The 24,444-nt window shown below is 36.5% G+C and overlaps 1 protein-coding gene across 4 annotated transcripts in view; it reads right to left on the bottom strand.

Annotated features, from left to right (window-relative positions):
- agap1 (ArfGAP with GTPase domain, ankyrin repeat and PH domain 1) overlaps window positions 1-24,444 on the bottom strand; it is a 232,623-nt gene that overhangs the window by 108,954 nt on the left and 99,225 nt on the right. For 2 of the 4 annotated variants that reach the window (XM_067373171.1, XM_067373169.1), the window contains exons 2-4: window positions 10,797-10,855; window positions 8,610-8,697; window positions 3,641-3,655 (exon numbers count right to left, since the gene is read on the bottom strand). In XM_067373171.1, the coding sequence (XP_067229272.1) occupies window positions 3,641-3,655; window positions 8,610-8,697; window positions 10,797-10,855 (162 nt within the window). The remainder of the gene's footprint in view (window positions 1-3,640; window positions 3,656-8,609; window positions 8,698-10,796; window positions 10,856-24,444) is intronic. The other 2 variants (XM_067373172.1, XM_067373170.1) reach the window with 1 other exon arrangement.

Below are 24,444 nucleotides of genomic sequence, written 5' to 3'. Positions count from 1 at the left end.
TCCAAAATACTCGAAAATTTCGGTTTAGAAGTTATGAGTGATTATGTACTTTTAACCACTATAGTGCCCCCGTCAGGCTGATCGGGTTGAGCCTTAGTGGCATTTCAGGTGGTGTGAGTACTACCAGTGCTCAAAGTTTCAGTTCTCTATGACTTACAGTTTGGTCTGCCTGATCACTTTTAGGGGGAGATTTACAATAGGGTTTCAGCGCTACACACTTGAACCCCTAATAACTGATTTAAATGCAGTACTCCTGTCAAATTGGGCAATAAAATTGTAATTTTTTTTTTTTAGATAATAGCCATTTATGCTAAACTAATATGCATTAGAGAAATGTTATATTTTTATTGTTCTAATCTGAGGATAATTTATTTATTTATCAGGGGTTTTCAAACTGGGGGTCACAACGGGCTACTAGAGGGTTAGTGGAACATTTCAGAAGGAAAAAAGTCTTCATATTGACATTAAATATTGATAATATCACAATATTGTGAAAAGCATGAAACAAATACATTTTAATAATTATTTCAAATATTTTTATTAGGGCTGTCAATCGATTAAAAAATTTAAATCTAATTAATTACATACTCTGTGATTAATTAATCTAAATTAATCGCATACATAATCTTTGCTTTGAAAGTATTAAATATTTAAATTCAAATGAATCAATGAATAATCAGCATTAGTGACATTAAATCCAAAAACTCTTTTATTATTATTTTCACTGTTCAAATAATGGCCATGACAATCAACAATATGGCCTAATATGCAAAGGAAATAAATTCAAAAGTGCTTCAGGAAGAAGATTTGATGATGTGTGCCGTAACACCAGAGGTTGCGTTAGACTTTAACTTTGTCCGTCAGGTTCGTAAAAAATCATTTTAATTTCTATCTTTTAATTATAATAACACATTTTATTGCTTTTATTTTTGTTCACATTTTAATTGGTAATTCACACGGGAAATTTCTCTGTAGCCTACTGTACTAGGCTACGTGTTGGTAGCCATTAAAGAAAACGTGGTTTCATATTTATGTTTAAATAGTCCTATGTTATGTTTTAAATTCATCTATTTGATTATGAGAAGTGAATATATTGGGAGACATGGAGTGGGTCAGACATGATTTTGACCACTTCATGAAGATTTGTTTGGTAGAAAGCCTTTCTTTAAAGTGAATTTCGTTTTGTAAAAATTGTATCTAAATTTTAATCAATATTTCATCAACCAATTACCTGGATGTAATAAATAAGAAGCAAATACAGCAGAAAATATAATCATGACATGGAGGCGCCGGCGCGATCACTGACGCTTGAACTGGAACGCGTCTTACACGAATGAACCGAAACTCAGCGTATAGACTGCTTGCCTCAGAGACATGAGAAATATTTCTATAGAAAGCATGAAATATCTAGCCTACTTTAACGACGTGCTAGGTCGTACCTGCGGATTAACGTTAACTCCTGGATGCTTTGCATTGATGTGGTAGCCTACTTTAGAGTGGACGAACTCCGGTGATATGTAAATTCCTTGCTGCAGACGACTATTTTTATAAGTAAATGAAGAGCTTGGTTCCAAAACGCAATAAACGCCATTTTCAAAAAATTGAGTTTTCGCCGAAATCAGTATTGTATCTGGTCGGTATTGAAATGTCATTTATTAATTTTATATCCATCGTGTTATTCTGTCGTGTTTTCTCCCTTTCTTTTCAAAACGCGGCAAACGCCAGTCTCCCTTCTCTGCAGAACGCGATATATCCGCTCAACCAATCACAGCGCTCCATTCCACCCACTGTAAACATTGAAGGCTTTTTTTAAAAGCCGTTTTTAATACAATGTACTCGGCAAATTTGTTTATTTAACCGTGCGGTGGCGCCAGATACTCTTTAATCGGTAATGACAAATAATTTATAACATTAACAAGATTCATTTTGGGAGTGACGGCTGAATGTATTTTTAGTAAAATGCCTGTATAGAAGATAAATATTGGCAAAGTTTAAACTCTGTCATGTATATGAATCATCTTTGATAAACATTTGAAAAATAACTTTTATATTGATGGATTACTTGCATTTTGAAAAAAAAGTGTCATGGATTTATTGCATTTTGGGGAAAAAATAATACGTTTTTATAATAAACTTTTTAAAATCAAAATGTAGATTTGAATTTTTATTTTTTTTTATAACCAAAAGATGCTATTTGAAAGTTTGAAACAGAAAATAGTGGTTTTCATCTTGCCACTTTCTTGAAACCTTTTTACTCAAATTAATCAAAATGGAGTTGTTGCGTTTTGGAACCAAACTCTTCAAATGTTCCAGTCAGTGATCCAGGCAGCGCCAGCGCGTTCTCGTCTCCCTCCATTTTACAGTCGAATGGTGGCTAGAACTGTTCCTGGTTCAAAGGTCAATACGGAATGGATTAATCTGCGTTATTTTTTTTTTATGCGTTATTTTTTCTCAGATTAATTAATCGAAATTAACGCGTTATTTTGACAGCCCTAATTTTTATATAATGAATTATTATATTATATATATATATTTTAATGATTTATTTTGGCTTCAATGTATCAATGCAAATTATTAAAATATTTATTATCTTGTCTTTATAATATCACACTATTTTTCTCACAGTATAAATTAGTTTTTTAGTAGGGGTCCTTGGCAATGGGATCATATTTGGGAATCCTTCATAAAAGTTTGAAAATCCATTATTTAGTAATAACTGTATGTTAATTAAAATTATTAAATATCAGTTCTGCATATCAGTAATTAGACACAGCTGCAAAAAATCATTATCTCTAAAAAAAAGATAACAGTTATTACATTAAAAGGATTTTCCATTTTCTGGATGAAGTCTTTAAACTCCTCTTCTGAACCAATAATATGAAAGCCAAAGTTCACGTGCTTTACATAAGTCGACAGGTTGAAAAATGGATGGAGGCGACGGCAAGTTTTTCCATAATGACAAATGTTTTTTGTCTGTTTGTGCTATAAAGGAAGAGGAAGAGGACCAGCGTCAGGACAGCTAATGCTCAGCATATAGTCTGGACCCAGTTATTTATATATTTGTTGAAAATATAGAACGAGAGAGAAGTGCACAGTGAGTGAAAGATACACACCCACTGGTTAATTACACTCTGGGTTCTTTCTCCATGGACTTGACCTCAGTTGAGTAAAAACACACTTGAGTTTCATGTCTCTGAATGCACATCTTTAGAAACTTGTTCGGTTTTTGATAGAACACATAGTGCAACAACAGTTTGACATCCAGTCTTGATGGGCAGTGACCTGTAACGCTCAGTGCAGTGTGTCATTGGTGGTTCATTAAGGAAATGAAATGGAAGATGGCAAAACTAGTGGCATCAAGAGAGGAGTGGAGTGGAACCTCCTGTTCTGTGGCTTGATCTGCTTTGTGATGAGTAAAGAGAGGCCATGTGGAACAGATTCGTCTCTACTTTTAAGACTTTAGCTATGAGGCACATTGTTTGTGAGCAAAAACAATGCATCTAAGTAGAAACATGATGAAGAATTCACTGTTATACAAGCCACAGAGGGGGGAGAGTCCACCTGCTCAACTCTCTTGCACTACAAAAGACCTTCCCCAAGAAGAAAAGATTGGACATTGAAGAAGAGAGCAAATAGTTACCTGCGTCCACGTCAGCTAGTTAAAGAAGAGGCCAAGGAAAGAGAGAATAAACAAAACTCAAATCAAAAAGCAGCCAAGCTAAACATGCACACAGTTAAGAAACAGCAGGACAAAGAGAGAGACAGACAGAGAAAGAAGCATAACTTTCATTCATTCATCACAATCTTATCTAACGTCAAGAGGCTTCTGTGCCTGTGGGTCACGAGCAGGGCTTCACATTAACACCCGCCGACTCGCCACATGAGGGTGGATTTCAGCAGTGGTGTGTAACGCAGTCACGGGTTTGCTGGGTTAAATTTTATATATAAAATATATATATACACATTTTTCAATTGTAGTCTTTTAAAAAAGCATCTGAAATAATAAACTAAGAGCAATGTTGTCAAAAATACTAATTTTCCGCAGAATAGATACACGATACCAGCTGTGTTTCCTCTCTCTCTCATCTCTCCGACAGCGAGTCGACACACAAACCCTCCTCCCCTCACTCACTTATTTTATTTGTTCCGGATGAATATTGTTGGTGTTACAGGGCTTTAATTTCGGCGTGAGATTGTGAGTACTGGGCATAATTTTACAGATTTTGTACTCACACCCAAATCCACCTCAGTACTAAATTAAGTTTGTTTTCACTGCTCATTGCGCTTAAACAGTTACATACACACAAAATGGCATTCTTGGCGAGTATTCAAGTAAACATAGTCAGTTATGTTTTAAGTGAACAAACAGTTGAGAAAGAAAACTAGGGCTGGGTATTGACACAATTTTCACAATTTGATTCGATTACTATTCACATTCTTGCAATTCGATTCAATTACGATTTCGATTCGATTTGATATCGATTATTTTGGATGTAGTATTTCAGTTACAGTACATGGCAAATTTTCTAGAGGAAAAAAATCTCTCAGCTAATGCTGTAAACTACACATGAGAGTCAGCTGGTACTACTATAATAATATTGAAGGTTAAATTAACTTATTTATATACAAATACTTAAATTACACCCAATTATGTTTTTATTATAAATAAAGTTTAGAATTACATAATCATATTTCTACTCTAATTTGTTTTTTTAAATATAAACATTTAAATCACGGCTGTCGTAACTGATTTATTCAAACAAGCATCAACTATAAACAAATTATAATGAATATGTAATGGTGCATAGCTATATTTATCAGAATGTTGCTTTCTAGAGTTCACTTTTCTATCTGACTAATGAGTTTATGGTCACTGAATATGTTTTTCTGAGGTAAATGTGACGTTATACGACATTAAAGCTGTTTTATTGACGTCTTTCCGAGGTTGAAGCACTGATTGAGCGATTACATGAGACATGAGACAGATTTCAGTAAGTTGTACTGTATATTTTAACATACCTTCAGATGTTCATGCATGTTTATTTCACTGTAACTGGTATTAAAGCGGAGGAGCGGATGATCACATGCTTCTCTTTAACTGAGGTGCTAAAGCGATCTGTCACGCCACATTAAACAGCGGCAAAACGGTATTTATGTTTTGAATCTCATAATAAGATGGACGTCATTTGAAATCTGAGACTTTGCTTCATATTAAAAGTAACAAAGCACAAAGATTATTGTGATTTACTGGATGGGAGGCGCTACATATTCTGCTCATTCATCAACTGAAAACAGACTAATGGATTCTTGGGATTTAAGAATCGATATCGGTTCATAAAAATGAGAATCAATAAAAAACAAGAAATCAATATTTTTTACCCAGCCCTAAAGAAAACACGTGTAACAGTATAATTGATCTGTGTGTCAGGTCTTAAAGGGTTAGTTCACCCAAAAATTCTGTCATTAATTACTCACCCTCATGTTGTTCCACACTTGTAAGACCTTCGTCTTATTCAGAATACAAATTAAGATATTTTTGATGAAATCCAAGAGGTATATGACTCATCCATAGACTGCAATATAATCAACACTTTCAAGGTCCAGAAATGAACTAAAGACATCGTTAAAACAGTCATGTGACTGCAGTGGTTCAACCTTAATGTTATGAAGAGACGAGAATACTTTTTGTGCGCAAAACAAAAATAACTTCTCTTCCCTGTCATTATTTTACACAGGTAATGTAGTAAGCACAGTGAAGGCTTCCGTGTTTACGTCCAAATGCCGGCTCAGTATTGGCCAAAGTTGATAACGTGATCAGCACGACGCATGCGTGTGATGCTGACGCAGGAGCCGACCAATAATGAGCCGGCGTTCTGATGTAAAACACGGAAGCGTTGGACGTAAACAATGTATAAGAAGATATAGTTGAATAAAGTTGTTATTTTTGTTTTGTTTTTGCACACAAAAAGTATTCTCGTCTCTTCATAACATTAAGGTTGAACCACTGCAGTCACATGACTGTTTTAACGATGTCTTTAGTACCTTTGTGGGCCTTGAAAGTGTTGATTATATTGCTGTCTATAGAGGAATTTGTGTTCTGAAGATGAATGAAGGTCTTACGGGTGTGAAACAACACGAGGGTGAGTAATTGATGACAAAAAAAAAAAAATCATTTTTGGGTGAACTAACACTTATAAGTGACAGAGTAGGGCTGGGCGATGTATCGAATGCTTTTGTCACGCGCATTTCTTCAGTAAAGCCGGTTCCCTGATTGCCGCTAAATCGCAATCATCTGTTTTCAAATGAAGCGGCATTTAATAGACAGAGCCGTAGTTCACTGATAAGACACGCAATATCGCGTTCAATATCGACGGCGATACATATCGATATTGAACGCGATATTGCGTGGCTTATCAGTGAACTACGGCTCTGTCTATTAAATGCCGCTTCATTTGAAAACAGATGATTGCGATTTAGCGGTAATCAGGGAACCGGCTTTACTGAAGAAATGCGCGTGACAAAAGCATTCGATACATCGCCCAGCCCTATGACAGAGATAATATTAAAAGATAATATTAACAATATCTATATAATCAAAATTGTGGGCAGTGAAAATGCTGAGTGGCAATTAACTTTGGAAAACAACTAGCCACAGTGGCTGGTGAGCAAAAAAGTTGACGTCAAGCCCTTATTGTAAGTATGTGTGTATCTGAACAGAGAAGAAACGCATCTGTCCTGAGGGCACGGTCAGGTCAATGCAGCTGAAAAGGGCACATACTATCATTACGCTCATGTGATGCAGGCCAGCTGAGCACTGAGGTCAATGACGCAACTCTTTTTTTTTTTGGGTCGAATTTATTAGTATAAAAATGACTTGAATACACCTCTTCTGGGTGCGTTTTTAATTTCTGTATTAAAATTAATTTTCATGTTTCTTTTGGAGCATGAAATCCAACTATGATACAACTGTCCTGACATCATAATAAAGAAAGAAAAAAAGTAGTAGATTGGCAAAATCTTTTATTATTATTATTTTATTTGCCACTGACCCATTTAACAAAAGGATAAAACATGCAGAGTACAAATGGGTCACAGCAGTCAACCAGTTTATCTAGATTTTACAGTTTGCAGGGTAAAACCCCACTTGGAAAAAATTCAAAGTCTAAATTTGATATTTTACATTGATAAGTGTTTTTTTCCTCACGCCAGAGGGATTAGTCTGCACCAAACTGCTGATCCTAGCAGAGCTGCATTGCTAAATCAAACATGATTGTGGCGGCACAAGCAAAAACTGAGTTATTTACCCATATGGGGTGCTGGGTTTTGAAATGGTAAAGGCTGGGTCTGTGTTGAGACCACAAAGCCTGTAGGGATTTTTCTTTCTTCTTGCATAAACATACACACAGAGTCACACAGTTGACCTTGTGATAATATCACTTAATGAGCTCTGAGAATGTGTCTGTTCATGTAGTATGTGTGAGAGAAGGGAGGGACGGTGCGAAACCCATGCGGCCGCCTGCTTTCTTTGCAGAGTGCTCTGTAAAAATCTGCTCCAGCTCTACTTAGTGGTTTTGAGGTTGGGGTTACTCTACCAAAGCTAGGAAACACTATTTTTAAACCCAGAATAGTGAAACTTCAAATAAGGAGAGCAGGAATGGTTAGTTTTACTGGAATGTAAATTTGGAAATTTGCGGAAAGTTGCGGAAACGTGACATAACGTCACTGCAAATCTGAGTTTAGCGGCACTTCTAACGTCAGATGACGTGCTGGCCTCAAACGTGAAAGATTTAACCATGTCGCTTAGGCTTAGCAAGGCACACACTTCAACGGTCTCTGATGTCGCGCTAAGTTTCCTTTGGCACTCTGTGCTATAATCCACTGCGGCAAACAGGCAATTGACATTTCTGGGGGTTTTTTCTTGCAGGGCAATTTCCTGGTTGACCGCTGGTATGCAGTGGCTTGAGTTTTATACGGTAAAGTGCAAAGGAGAGGACGAGACATGATTAGTGGCCGTCGGTCCGCCAAACTCCTTCTCCTGTGACCTCATGCTCTCGATGAGACCCTCAGGCATTTAAGCGAAAACTGTACTGAATGCTGCTTAAACTGATTGCAATCTTTAAAGAATACCTAAACTTTGCAAACCTTGCTCCGTGAGGCAGCTTGACATGAAGGCATAATAACAGTCATAAAGGACATGAAATATTGACACAGGGCGCTTTTGAAAGTAGATCCTCGCTCGGGGAAGAGAGCATATTGTGGTGGTCTGGCGGCGTGCCTCGAATGTTCTCAATTATACATGGGGAGTATGGCAGAGTCCTCCGGCACAACTGTACCGTACTAACATACTAACAGCAGGTGTGCGGAGAGAGAGAGAGAATAAGAGGAGGAGGAAGCTGAAACTAGAATATGAAGTGTCTCTAGCCTATGCCTCGGTAATACTGAAAACAGAGCAACACATAACTCTAAGAACAGAAGGCCACCTACATCATTGTCTTTCAAAAGCATCAAAGGGAGTAATATAAACTATTTATAATAACATATATAACATTTTCAAACTTGACAGTAAAAAATGGTCTCCATAGTTCACCACTTGATAGTACAACACCTACCTTCAGGGCTTTCTTCCTGGACATATGTCCCGGTCAGGTACCGGTGCACCAGTGCAGACTTCCCACTGGCCAAGTTACCCACAATGCCCTACATAAACACAGCATTATTAGGGATATTTTGATATTTTTTGTCTCAACTTATACCTGAAGCAAGTCCTAATAATTTGTGGGACTAAACAAGGTTAACATGGTTTTATAACCTTTGCCGAGAACCAGTGTTAATTTTGAAAGTAAATTTTGATTTAGTTTTTGTCATAGTCTTTTGACTAAAATGCCATTTAGTTTAGTCCTATTTTAGTCATTTGAATTGTTTTAAATATAATAAGATTTTAATCGACTAAATCTACAGTAGATCTAAAATTGAATGGGTTTGGTTCAATTGTAATGCATTAAAAATTTCCAAACCCGTTATATACTCCTGGAGAAAACATCTATTAACCTGTTAATATGAATGATATTAAAATTTGAACATGCAATACAGGCACAGATTTAACTGCTGTGACATATAACATGTCTTTATTTATCTTAAAATTACATAAATAAAACCACTTCTCACTCGTCCTGGTCTCCTGATATATGCATTCTTTATAAAAACTTGCATCATTCCTTATTCTTTCAAGCAGACATTTATTTGTATAAATTAAATATAATTAATCCTTATTAATGCTATTCAAGAGCAGTAAATGCTTTTCTCTTTGTCTTTTGTTGTTTGATTAATATTAAGGGCGCAGACGGCAGAAGGTTTATTAGGCTGCTGTCACTTTAAGACCGAATACGCGGATCCAATACACTGATACACAACTGATATTCTTGGTATTCACATCCATTACATTCTTTTGAGACATAACCGACTCTGTTTACATGAATAATTTCCAAAACGGACATTTTGACATAATGCTGTGTATATTTGTCCATTCAGACATGTAAGAGAGCTCAATTCAGTACTCGTGCGCTGAGGCTGATTTTCTGTCTGTGCACAGAAAACCGTATTGGATAGTGCTCTCTTTTGTGTCATCACGCTTTTTCAGATCTATCCACATGTCTGTTCTTCACTTTCTCCCAGTTCTATACATTTTTGAACATTTCATGAGACATGCAACAAGTGTATAGACAAATAGATCAGGTAGATCAGCACATTATAGTTCAAATGGGCGCAGCACAGGACATCATTCTGACTGGATCTCTTCCCAAATCGTCCCTCCCTAACATTTTTGCCTCATTTTCAGTCATTTTTGTCATAGTTTTTGTCATTCAAAACTTTTTTTTATTTCGTTAACATCTTGCTTTCGTGTGAAAAAAAGTTGACGAAAAGTACTCAACAAAATTAACACTGAGCATCTAAATGTTTCAAAAGAAAAAAAAAGATTTAATTTGTATCCTTTTCATTATAATAAAGACCACATTAAAACTATCAAGCCTTTGCTATTCATTTTTGCTTCTTTTCAAATAATTTCTATACATTTTATTGTTTTATCCTTGTTCCAGACCCAGAGTAAATAAATCTGAAACTATAAAAACTAAGAAATTATATAAAAAGAACCATTATTACATCACATTTTTAAAAAAAATTGTGACTGTCCCATGATTGTAGTGTCATTTAGAAGCAATACTTTGACCCTTACAATGTTTTTTTTTCCTACTAAGTTATTGTACTTGATTTCAAAGGATGAAATATGAGATGTGTTTGAAGAAAGTGTCAAATTGAGGTAAAGATATTTTTATTTTAATTATGCAAAATGTATTAAAATATTGTTTAATTGACTTTTGGATTCATTAAATGCTTATTATGGGATTAGCCTTAACGAGACAAGTCAGTTATTTTATTTTAAAACTGGTACAATGTCATTTTCACCCTCATTATTCCGAGAATGCTATCAAGCAAGACATACAAAAATAATTTGAGACGTAGAGGAAATGGCACTGTGAAGGGAATGACAGAATTTATGATTATGTCCAATTGTGGACATTATTAGTGGGCCGATGTAATGTCTAAATAGAGAGTTTAAGAGAGTTTATTGTCTAAGAAACACTGAATTCAGACTGTACAACTGGATCAAAGCGGTCTTGAGTTAAGGTGACAAACTTGCAATACAAATATAAACAAATAAATGATGCAAATGCAAGCTTTTAATATGATTTTTTTTAAAAGAAAACAGGCAAACAATAAACATCAGTGATTGGACTCACCACTTTGAGCTCCGGTACTGAGCGACTGAGCGTCCACTCCTGACTGTTGACAAAGGCATCTATAACAGAAAAAGAAGAGATCATCATAAATGTGTTCATGCACTTCAGTTCAAACTTCTTTAAAGATCAGTTCTAGATGCAAGGCTCACTGATCAATAGAAAAAGTGGATGAAAAGCACACAGACAAACAGACCAAAACGGAACAAAATCATTCCCATTCACACTTATCCAAAATTAACACACTACACTACGGCACAAAACATGTTTGTGTTAATTTTAGGTCTTTTCAGCAGAGCGAATATCCAATACGTGTTAATTAGAGCCCACTGTGCCTTCACAGCCCCACGCTCAGCTGCACGACACGCTTCACATTACAATAGAACAATAGTGGCTGCAGGTGCACTGTGGGCTCAAACGCTCAGAGCGATCTGAGAGACCAGCAAATAAGCCTGCAAATCCATGACTCCAGAAGTGTATGGTGAGATTCGGGTCATGCTCAATAACGAAATAAAAAGATAAACAATGCTCGATATGCCAGTTTGGTGTATTAGATTTTTAGGCTCTGTTCCAAACCCTTGTTCCTGCAGCAGCAGAGCATGGTATTAGTAACGCCAAAGCCATGGGTTCGATTCACAGTGAATGTACATCCATATGTATCTGTAATGCATGTCGTTTTAAATAAAAGCATCTGCAAAATGCATTTATGCATACAAACATAGTGAGCCCCCTTACTTGTCTACAACCTACATAGACAGCTGCCTTCTGAAGACTAGAATACACTATTCGACTTTTCAAATCTGATCCGATTTTAAAACACTAGCGCCCAGTTTAGTTTCAGACTAAAATGCATGTCTTAAAGGGTTAGCTCACCCAAAAATGACATTTCTGTCATTAATTACTCACCGTCATGTCGTTCCACGACCTTCGTTCATCTTCAGAACACAAATTAAAGGGGCTATATTTAAGATTTTTACTTTAATAAAGCATAAAAATACCCCAATATGTTTGCAGATATTTAGGAAACATGCCAAGTTCACCTACTTGTTTCTCAGAAAAACAATGCTACAGCCAAATATTCTACTTTGTAAATGTGCGTTCCGTGTCGGAATGTCTGTTTTTGTTTTGGTCTGTGCGAAACCTCGTGCTGCAGTTTATCCAATAGTATTTCGACATCACAGGTTGCCAGTTGCCGGAAAACACCGCGCATTACAGCCATGGTAACCAGCAAATGAACTGGGTTAGAGAATCAGGCAATAACGTCAGCTGCGCGTTCTCGCTTTCTTCTCTGTCACGGTGAAGTGACACACACCTGCGCGGGCGCCTCCTCTGTCTCGTCTCATTCGCTCCGGTAAGTAGTGCTTGTATTGCGCATAATTTTAGTCATTCCCACAGGTTTCGCAGTCACACCAAAAGCGCGCGCACCACTGAGCGGTGGAGCGGACAAGCCACGAACAGAGACAGAAGTCAAACAGAGTCACAAGTACCAAAATGAGTGGCTTACTGAGCTTAAACTGTCAAATACATATAAAAGTATGTCAAAACCAGTGGCACACGCAATTTTGGCGAGTACACAGATAAACACTGTCAATTTTTAATCATTAAAGCTAAGAAAGTGAAATCATGTCGTGTGTAACATTATTGGGTCCGTTGAACACCGTTCATAAACTCTTAAAGGGACAGCAGTCCAATATTCCTGCTGCTGTCTGTCATGTTAATCAAAGAACAAAAGACAAAGAAAATCACTTTCTGCTCTTGACTGAATACATTGTATAACTTTAATGGTGAGAATTATTTGCAATAAAGACTACAAAAATTAAGGTAACCAATGCAAAATAACACAATGTGTTATTTTACATTTGATTAATTTCCGTAGTATTTCTTACCTGAATAAAAACCCAGTTAACCTGAAAAACTTCGTTTCATAGCTCTCTTTATTCTATTGCATTTATTTGAGCTGTTTATATTTTATTACTGACTTTTACTTGTTTTTTTATGAAAATAAAACTCTGCAGTAGATTTTTGTTTGTATATGTTGTCATTTATAGTGCTTAGAAAGAAAATCGTAATCGGCAGAAAATAGGGGTCTGCCGATCTCACAAAAAAAAAAAAAAAAATCTGAATCGGCCAAGAAAATTGCAATAAAAACTACTAAAAATCCTCTGAATCCATCTAAATATGTTTATGAACAACAGCATATCAAAACAGATACATTACAGTGTTCAAATCTTACAGTGTTTAAGCTTACAGCTTACAGTGTTTAAGTCTCCTCAGCTTTCATTGTCAATTGCGCTCTCTATTGTTGCTGGCAACCATATGCTGTAAAAGCTGGCAACCCGCGTCTTTGAACGAAGGGGCGGGCCAAACAATATATTGAATTTGGACTGCAGTACCTATTTTGAACACTGGGTGTCATTATTACATAGAGCCCCTTTAAGATATTTTTGATGAAATCCGTGAGCTATCTGGCCTCCGATAGACTGCAATCTTGGTTCAACCTTAGTGTTATGAATTGATGACAGCTTTATTGAACAATTTCTTCTCTTCCCTGTCAGTCTCCTAAATGTTGATGTTGTAAACAGAGTGCAGCGCTTCCGGGTTCTACCTCAGAATCAATCCAAAATATCCTAATTTGTGTTCTGAAGATGAACGAAGGTCTTGCTGGTGTGGAATGACATGAGGGTGTGTAATTAATGACAGAAATTTCATTTTTGGGTGAACTAACCCTTTAAGACATGCATTTTAGTCTGGGACTACGTAGGATACTTGATATCTTTTCATTTGTTGTATAAAATCAATGTCACATTTGCTATCGTGTGGATATTCGGGGAAAAATGCATTCTTGCTCGTATAATATATTATCAACATTAAAAACAAGAACTCACACCGGGTATGTTTCTGTATCGAAGACAGTTTGAATCTTAAATCGATCTCTATGCAGAGTTTGTGTCTATATGTGTTCTTCACACTAGTAAGTGCTAAAACACTAGTAGATAAAGTCAGTTTTGACTGCAAAATATGAGGTTATTTGATTGGATGTCAAGTATTTGACCTTTTCCAACTCCACCATTTTCCTGTTTTTACCCTGTTGGAAATACCTGCTTGATTTTAGTGTTATTTTAAGGTGGAGTAGAATTAAATGACTGTAAAAACACTGCTCTAGAGACATGGTTATCAACCAGGGGGTCAGGGTCCAGTAGGGGGCTTTAGAAAACCCCTAAGGGGCCAACATGACTTACTTTAAATCATTTTAAGACAAAACAAGCTTTAGAATAAGCTAAAATGACAAGATATGAAGAGTTCAGATGCAAAAACATATTAGTCCATCTGATATGTTTTCTTTTAAATGATTTTTTTACCAGTCTCCTATGTTTAGGTTCGGCAATTGAAAGTGGCTCATATGCACACCGACATTCATCTTGAAATGATATGATTCAATTCATGTCTTCCGATTGGTTCTTTTGTGGACTTAGAGGCTTTTGCTGACAAAGGGAAGTGGCGTTTAGAGGTTTCTGCCAACGAACCAGTATTTCTGAATGGGCTGACGCTGGGATTTAGTGGATTTGAAGTGTTGAAGTGTTTTATGAATGTATACAATGTGCAGAGAGCATTCGCTCAATATCATTATCTCATTTTTAGCGGCGATTGCATCTGAACACTTCATATTAATTATTTTAATATTCTCCCAACAATCAGGATTCCCACAGCCTTGAAAATGTTTTATTTATTATAAGGAAGCCTAAAATGAGATTTCTACATGTTAAAAAGTCATGCAAATGAACAAAATCTTAAATATTAGCTCTAAAATATTTTATTGGGTAGAATTTGAGAGTAAAAATATTTTTAAAAATCCTTATCTTCATCTGGAAAAATCACAACAATTAGAAGTGTCATGTAAATCAATGGATTAAAAAGAGTGGGATCCCTGGAGAAAATCCAGCTCTTAAAACTTGGAATCTACAGAATCATGTAATTTATTTATTTTAATTGTTTTTTTGTTTTTTTTATTTACCGAAACTAGGATTGTCCATAGATTAAAACATAGCACACACAAATACTAGCAGATCTATTTAGGCTGCACTATTTATAGCAATACTTATTCACAAATCATTTGGCTAAACCTGTCCACCATCTTGGATGAATTGAGTCTTGAGTCCTCAAAAGGATACATGTACTACTGCCTTACATTTTGGCAAAAACAAAGCAACTTATTTTTAGAAACAGTTTTCACATTGAGAGTGTGCATATAAAGACTTAAAAATGTTAAAAGCTCACTAGATTTATTTAGGAACAATACTTTATTCTTCGTGTCTATCTTTGTGCACAATGCTGCCATTATCTATTCACTGATGTCGGATAACAACAGTCTATAATTTCTCAAGAGACCCATACTGAACACACGCTAATGCTAACATATATGCATAACCCTTGGGGATTGCATCCACTGCCACTTTTTGATAAGCTGGCAGATGAAGTATAGAAAGCAAGCAAGAGCCTTTGGGGGGTTGCTTCATATATTCCACTGAGTGACCCACAGAAGACCACAGTGTCTCAAATCTGAGAGAGGTTAACTCAATCCGCTACCCACTTATATGAAAACCAACTGGGTGTTAAAGGAAAAATAAGGATTGATCGGACATATGATGATGTAATCACATATTTATCGTTTTGTTTTAAGAGATTGGACTTATTTGATCTCCTTCCTCTAGTGGGCATGCGGTGCACAGATGGAACCAATCAACAGCGGTGTGACAGCTGTGTCTGTGATACTGTGACTCATTCAAAACGACAATCCGTGACATTGCAGGAGACGTGATGGGAGTGACAGACCTGTGATGATCCATTACAGCCAAAGCCCTTGTCTCACCTCTTCAATTTAAATAGACTTGCTAGATGCTTTCTCATTATAAAAGTCAAAAGCATGGTTATTTATAAAAAAAGTGATAGAAGACATTGCAAGATCTTTTAAAGAAAATTGACTGCGGTAGAATACGTAAATCATTTATAATGATAAAATATTCTTTTTACATCAAAATATGCATGAGTTAACTTAAGTAAAATCAGTCTTTTTTTCTTAAAAAAATATCTTAATAGAGAAATTAATCTCTTAGTTAATCTTCGACAGTTTGCAGTGCACAGGCTACAATATTAATAATATGTGTTTTGTCCAACCTAATCTCACGGCAATTGTACGTATTTTACGAGTTGCCAAATTTGCATGAATTCGTACGAATGACCTACCCCTAACCCCGCCCCTAAAACTACCCATCACATCATATGAATTTGTACGAGTGAGGTCGTATGAATTTGTAAGAATTAGCCACCTCGTAAAATATGTATGAATTGGTCGTGAAATAGTGTTGGTTTTGTCTCTTTGAAATGCACATTTGATGATAGCTTAAGTTGGGATGCAGATGTAAATACTACATTTAAAAATGTAAAAAACAAACTAAAATGCATAATGACTAAAAAAAAAACTAAATAAAATGGCAACATATTAGAGTTTGTTCTATTATAAAACACAAATACCTAACTGCAAGACTGTTATTGTTTTTTTTTTTGTTTTTTGTTTTTTTTTTAATTAAAAGGAATGAAATAAAATATTTAAAGGGATTTAAGGGAATAATGAAAAAGAAATAAGAACGGTAAAAGTTTCAGGTCTATTGCAGTTATTAAGAAATAAATTTAAACTATTTGCTAATAATATTGTATGCCTAATATGTCAAAAACACAAAACGTTTGTCTCGTCACATTCATTTATGAATTACATTAATCATATACCAAATAATAGAATGTTTTCAATTCAAAACTGCAAAACTTCTTTAAAAAATGTTGAGTAGTTTGCACCAATGTCGTCAAATATTAAATGTTTAGCTACTTACTCGCCGCGTACTCTTTCGCAGCTAAAGCAAAAGCATTGCATTGGAATTCGCACTCGTCTTCTGTGAACAGTAAGCCCCGCCTCCTTTGATTTGATTGGTCAGCTCACTCATTCTGACAGTGATGGGCGCTGTTAGACCGCTGAGGCAGACCAGTCTAAAAATGTAACTTTTAAAACTTTCTTTGTAATCCTAACAACAAACAGAGCGGTGCATTATGGAGGACAGCAGAGCAGCATCAATATCGAGTACTGGCGGGACAATTTGGCCATTTCTAATTATTGGGGGGGACTTGCCCATTAAACTTTTTTTAAATTTTATCAGTTAATTAATTTTTAGCGTCTTAAAACACTAAAATAAAAACTAGAAAATCAGATTTTTGTTGTATACCTCTTGGTAAAACAAATCTTTCAAGTGGACCTCTTCAGCGTTTGATTGTGTAGTAAGCACAGAGTTACCTCAACAAGAATCAAGTCTTTAAGTTTGTGAAAGCCATGAATGACACAAAAATCAAGAAACAGCCAAGATATTCCAGCAGGTGGGCTAATGAAGGGTGGACCCCTGAGGGAGGCTCATGTGTCTTATTTAAATGCTTTTATGTATTTGTTTATGTGTGTACATAGGGTGAGAGTCTCATTTCACTCAACGTTGATTCTTTGCAGTCAGTTTCCCATGACCTGCCTGGACCCTCCACCCCCTCGCTGTGAGCCGACCGATTACAGAAGCGGACTTCCACCACCCACTCCGTGCGTTGGGCAGAAAATGGCGACGTGATGGAAAGAACAGAATAATGAGATTAGAAGTTAAAAACAGAAAGATGTTTACAGGAAATCCATCAGTTTACAATAATTCTGCATAATATTATCAGGGTCGTTGTCCTGGAGTCCCAGATCAGGTCATTTTATATAGCTCAGCTCTCCTCCTTTATAAATGTGCAGCTCTAAGAGAGTCTCCTGAATCATTAAAATCCCACACACCCAATGTAAGCATCCTGAGGGGACTTGGAGAACTAGGCCAGAGCAGTCCAACATCGACAGCATGAGGCTCCATCAAAGATTCAATTAGGATTTATGAAAGCGGAACTAACACACAAAGCGCAATAATGAATGCGTCGAGTGGCGTGCAACAATTAGCCATTTCACAGCACTAAAAAGGCGCACTCGGTGCAAGTTAAAACTCCCAAGGACATCCATCATCATTCGGTCAGGGTGTAAATCTCATATGAAGCTGCAACAGAACAGTGAGAGTATGCGATTCCTCTGAATGCAGACGTCTGGTATGAGATCCAAATTGCTTGGTTATATATGGTCTCATCTATATTCATCTAGAGCCAGAATTTTGACAGTCATCAAAGTCGAATACATTTCTCAGCCTATTCTGGCTAATAACTGGCCTAAATAGACAGGAAGAAGTCGTCAGATTGGAGTTTGTGATTTTAAAAGCTCTTGTCATTTATATGTGTTATATGCAAAAGGGTGTTTCCTGCACCACCTTTGCAGCATTTGCAGTTCATGTACAGGCAAAATACTGACAAGAAATCATTTTACTGTTGAGTTTTTTGAGTTGCACCAAAAGTAATAGCCTATATAATATGATGTGACCACTGTAGTTTCACGGGCAAATGACTAATGAGCTGCTTCTTTTAATGAATCATTACCAGTTTGTATCTGTCTGATGAATAGGGATGTCATGGTGAGGAAATTTTCTTAACTTGCGTCAATATATTGGCCTATTATTCACGGGAACCACCAACTTGGTGGCCAAGTAATGTAATCGGAGTATGGCCAAACACTGAGTAACACAGACTACTATTACCACTATTTACTCGTTTGTTTGATTCACATTAATGACAGAGCAGCAGATTTATTAGGCTACTGTCACTTTAAGACTCCACTACACTGATACTCTAGGGCTGGGCGATATATCGCATGAGATTGTCACGTGCATTACGTCAGTAAAGCCGGTTCCCCGATTACCGCTAAATCGCCATCACCTGCTTTCAAATGGAGTGCCATTTAGTAGACAGAACCGTAGATCACTGACAAGCTACGCAATATCACGTTCATTATCGCAGATGATTCGCCTTCAATAATGAACGCGATATTGTGTGGCTTGTCAGTGAATTACCGCCCATTTGAAAGCAGGTGATGACGATTTAGCGGCAATCAGGGAACCAGCTTTACTGACGAAATGCGCGTGACAATCGCATGCGATATATCGCCCAGCCCTAACTGATACACATCCAGTTTACACGCAACGGTTTCACTTGTGACATAACCGGCTGTGTTTATATGAATTACTCCATACGATAGACATTTTGATGTAACTGCGTGTGTTTTTGACCATTCAAGCGCAATAAGACATGAAAGAGAACTGAATTTGTGATTGCATGCTGAGAGACGTGGCTTTCTGTGTGTCGGTCAGCTTGACACCGCATTAAGTATTTTTTCATTGTTTATTGTTTATTGTGCATGTCCCAAATTCGCGATCGCATTCTGAGAGAGGCAGAAGACATACAATATAGCAAAATTTCCAACGATAGATATACCGTGGTAACAATATATATATATATCGTCATACCGCCAAGCCCTAGTCTGCATCGCAGAAATCTTCTGCCATCATCTGAAATTGCAGTCCCTGTGGATTGCTATTGAAGGGACTGGATGTTGCGAAAGAAAACTTCCTGAACAACAGTAAATGTGACCATGGTTTCATGAGTCAAGCAACATTGGAGTCCATTGACTCCTATTGTACTGACAAAAAACACCGACCGTTTTTTGATGTTCCACAGATGAAAGTAAGTCATTCACTTTTGGAACGACATGAGTAAATGATAGAATTAATGATAGAAATATAGTGACAGAATTTCAATTCTCTTTGAATGAACAATCTCAATGAACAATCTCTATAAAACTTTAGGCCACGTTTCCATCTGGTATTAAGATGCATTTTGGTTGATGGGATCACAAGCAGATGAGAGAGAAACATTCCCGTTTCCGTCTCTTTTGTCCACTTTCTACCACTTCTGTCCTGATTTCTTTGAGGGGAGGGTCTATGGGTGGGTAAATGTATGGGTTTTTTCTGATTTTTCGATCTAATGGACAAAATAAGTTTGCGCATTTTACATATGAACACGACCGGAGACGATGGAAAAACATGCAGAGCAGCAGCTTTCGTTTCCACTCTGAAAGCCACAAGACCGGCCAAACGCTGTGAGTGTTAGAAATCAGGAATGGTGAGAGAACATTGTGCTTGGTACATTTTTCGTCTTTAAACCAAACTTGGGTCAGCTGACAAACTTTAAATCCTGTCTGGATAGCGTGCTTCACATAATGCATAAGGTCTTTTGTTGCGGTTTGAACACATTTGACCACCTGTACGTTTACACTAAGAAAGCAATCCAGTCCAATGAGTTTTTAACTACCTCTGGAAGTGGTCAAACGTTTTACACCTCGCTTACACCTGTATTTAGCACCATCCACTTGTGATCCAATCGACCAAAACGCATCTTTTAAAACCAGATGTAAACAGGACCTTAGACAGTCTGAACAGGGCGTGTTTTTGAGCTGAACACTGGGCTATATCTATCTGATTCAATATGAAACTGTACAGTTAAATGCTGACACAAGTTCAGGTCAAAGATGGGCCATATTAGAATTGAAAATGAGGAAATTACACAGACAAAAAAGACACACATAACGCTTATCCAATTGCTTCCAGACAGAGGCAGTGAAGCTTCAGTTTAACTCAATTCACTCTGACTGCTGTCAGAAACATGACGTATTGCTGTACGCTCTGATCATTTGATGGAAGACACTGGAGAATCTCTTTCTCTCCGTTTCTCTCACTTTACACTTCTCATCTCATTCCCACCTCACAGACACTGAGAACAGCATGTTTCATCTCCTCATTCACTGCATCTCCCAAAATAGCTTCCCAAACAAAAAGCCACGTTCCCCAGCAGTTTTTGTGAAAAACACACACACACACACACACACACACACACACTAAGGCCCTGTCCACAGGGAGACGCGTTTCTGTGAAACCGCTATTTTTTGAAACCGGGTCCCAGAGTGGATAAATTTTAAAACGGCGTCTTTGTGTTTTCATGTGGACGGGGCAATCCGTATATTTTCTGATTATGCCATCATCCCACGTGTCGACCCTAGTCAGACGCGCTAACACCACAAAAAGCACCAACAACAGCAATAGCAGACTCTACATGCTTGCGTTCGTGCTGCAGAAGCTACTGAGCCAAAATAAAGTGTTGTTTCTAAGCTTTGCTATAGTTCGTATTCAGCGCTTAAGGTTTATGCTCATGCTCCAAGTCTTCTTCGCTACTTTAAAGGGTTAGTTCACCAAAAAATGAAAATTCTATCATTTATTACTCACCCTTTATGTTGTTGTTTTTTACCCAGCCCTACTAACTTTCAAAGATTCTCTTCTCCAATTCAACTTCAACCAATAATTGTATTCCAGCATTATGCATGTGTTCAACTCAGTGCTGGTCATTGACCTCAACAGGGTGAATGAAAAAAATCCAGTCTGTCGCCCCCCGCTGCTCCTCTGACACACTGGGCTGCATTGTTGCCCCTCTGTCGGGCTGCACTGGGGCTTCTGATGGCTCACCCATACGCCACTGCTCCCTGGATATCGCTCTGAAACAGGATGTTGTTACAGCTGCTTCCTGTTTTCCTAGGAGGGGCCTCAAGTTTCCATCTTCCCCAGTGTTCCCAGTGCAGCAGGGTCACTGTGGTACCAGTTTATTGACCTGCATGCTGGAGTCATTGCTGTGGCTAAATCAATGTGCTGCCACACACATACTGAGCCAGTTCCCAGTGACACACTAGTCCCTTCGGCACGGTTATCATGATCAAGAAAACTAAAGACACTAAATTCTCTGCAAAATGCACCTAGAATATTCCTTTTAAGCTGATGTTGCTGTCATTATTTATAAGCTACAAAAGGATCATCACTTGTCTATAACAATCCATATTCAACGTCCTCAGTACCAACCATATGGCATCCTGCACTGCACCAAGCTTCACAAGTTTCCTGACTCGGTAAGACATTCTTAAAGAACATAAACCTGCAACACACGTGTGCACATCATGTGCTGAGAAAGCAGAAGAAAAGCTGAGTCTGTGTCCTAGATTTTACAAGCTACATAAGGTGAGCATGCAAGATCCGTGCTTTAAATATATCCACACACACACTGTGACAACGGAAAGTCTACTACACTCACGCTGTGTTTCTGGGTGTCACCTTGGCACAAACAGCAGGAGATAAGAGTGTTTAGCAGAATGTGTCTGCTCTTCATCAAAATGACACAGGAAGAGAGAGAGGAAGAGGGTTGGAAAAGAAAAGACAGAGCAAGTTAGTGATGGAATAAGCAGGGGTGATATTTCCACGTTGTGTTAGATAGATTAGCCAGTGTAGCACGGTTGAACATGTGTTTTGTGTCCTGGCTGCCTCTGCCTGTCAGAGAAACAGCCTGTTCTCTCCCAGGCTTTTGTTTGTGCATATTAACGTTTTTTCGCGATTCCATGATCACTAAATATAATACAAAATCAACAAAAAATGTCAAATTATTTTGCAATCCAGCATAATTCGTCATTTCACTGAAAAATAATCACAAAATTAAAAGGTCTCTATATATAGTAATTTAATTATCGCTGATTTAATATAATTAAAGTGCACATATTATGCCCCTTTTTACAAGATTTAAAATTCTCCACATTGTGTATGTGAAGTTTCAGCTCAAAATACACCACGGATCATTTTTTATAGCATGTTAAAATTGCCATTTTTTGGGTGTGAGCAAAAACGCACCATTTTTGTGTGTGTCCCTTTAAATGCAAATGAGCTGCTGCTTCTGGCCTAAGAGGGCGGAGCTTTAAGAGCTCATTTTCCGGTGTCAGGAGGGTCTATGCTAATACGGCAGAGTCCATCAGCAGTCGTGGGCCTGTACAAAGTTACAGTCTTAAGATTCACTTTGCTCAGAATCTGTAAATGTGTTTTAAAATTAATTTAATTAATGTAAAATATCTTTTTTTCAGAGTGACTATTGTTGTCAAAGTTTTGTTGGCAAAAGCCATTTACACTAACTCCACCCACCAATGTCTGATTGGGCCACACAAGAATAAAAAAGACACACATCACTCATCTGCAGGAAGGTTGTATGACAAATAGAAGTAACTTTTGACACGTTCAACCTGTGTTTGAAAGCATCTAACAACTATTTGTACTTATTGCAAAGAACTGCTACTTAGGGCCCTATAAAATCTGTTTTAATTTTTCTGGATTCCGTTTTATTTATTTTTTTACTCCATTTTAATGGTTAAATTAAATTTTAGTAATCAAAAAGCATGTCTAATTTATTGAAATAATGAATCTTGTCCAATTTACCAACAATTTAATAAAAGTAAAATTATATATATATATATATATATATATATATATATATATATATATATATATATATATATATATATATATATATATATATATATATATATATATATATATATATATATATATATATATATATATATATATATATATATATATATATATATATATATATATATATATATATATATATATATATATATATTTATTTATTTATTTATTTATTTATTTATTTTTTAATTCTTTCCCCTCAAATTTATTTTTACCAAATTCTGTTTTCTGGATTCTATTTTAATGGTTTAATTCCATTTTAATAATCAAAAATCATGTCTAATTAATTGAATTCTTAAAAACAACAATATTAATTAATTAAAATATATATTTTTATGAATGTATTTAAAATATTTCTGGCAATCAAATGAACGCATACCATTAAGTTTGTCTTTTAATAATGAAATTAAACTTTTTTGTCAAACATTGTGCTGCACAACAGAGCTTTACTGTTAAAATTAAAACATGGAAGAAACACAGATTATTGTTTAAAAATATATTTTAATAATTTATTGTTAAATTAATTGATCTAAATTCTACTGTACAACAGTAATATGTTTCTGTCAAGTTAAATCGAACTTTTATTTTGACTGTTTCCCTAGAGCTTTGAGTTTCTCTGTGTTTATGACGGTAGTTTTCTCAAACAAAGCTGTTAAATGCTGATGAAGTGACTTTCAGAGCAGCTCTGGAGATTAATTTGTGTGCTCATATAGTGAGGCGACAGAGAACGAAAACACAGCGAGTGTCGCAGGTGCTTCAGCGTGCGTGCGCCCGCGCGATTGCGTGTGAGGCGGTGTGAGGGAAATGAACTGTGCTTCTGCATCATTCATTTGATTCACAAAGGCATGCAGGATTCATGTTTAAATAGTCTTTTTGCGGTTTAATATTCACAGACACTCGTCTATATCGCGATTTAATTTAAGTGCACTGACCTGCTTTTAACTCATTCATCAAAAATTTGACAAATTCCGTGACATTCCACGTTATATAGTAAATTCCGTCTTTATGAATGGATTCCGCGATTCCGTGATCGTGGAAATTATAGGGCCCTAGCTACTTATATAGTGTAAATAGGATATACCGCTATTTTCACTTACTATAAATAACATCTATTGCTAAGAAAATATACCATGTTCACTTTTGACAAAAGCAAAAAACCTGAAAATGTGTCAATGTATTTGACAAGATGTACAAGTCTTGCCATTTACTCCAGGATGGTTTTGTGCACAAATTTTAACTTGACATGATTAAGAATTATTTTATTAAATTACTGTGCAGAATTAGCAGTATTTTAAAAAGGTAAATTTTTT

This window comes from Chanodichthys erythropterus, chromosome 21 (assembly GCF_024489055.1).
Source record: "Chanodichthys erythropterus isolate Z2021 chromosome 21, ASM2448905v1, whole genome shotgun sequence".
Lineage (NCBI taxonomy): Eukaryota > Metazoa > Chordata > Actinopteri > Cypriniformes > Xenocyprididae > Chanodichthys > Chanodichthys erythropterus.
This window is presented reverse-complemented; position numbering and strand designations above follow the sequence as displayed.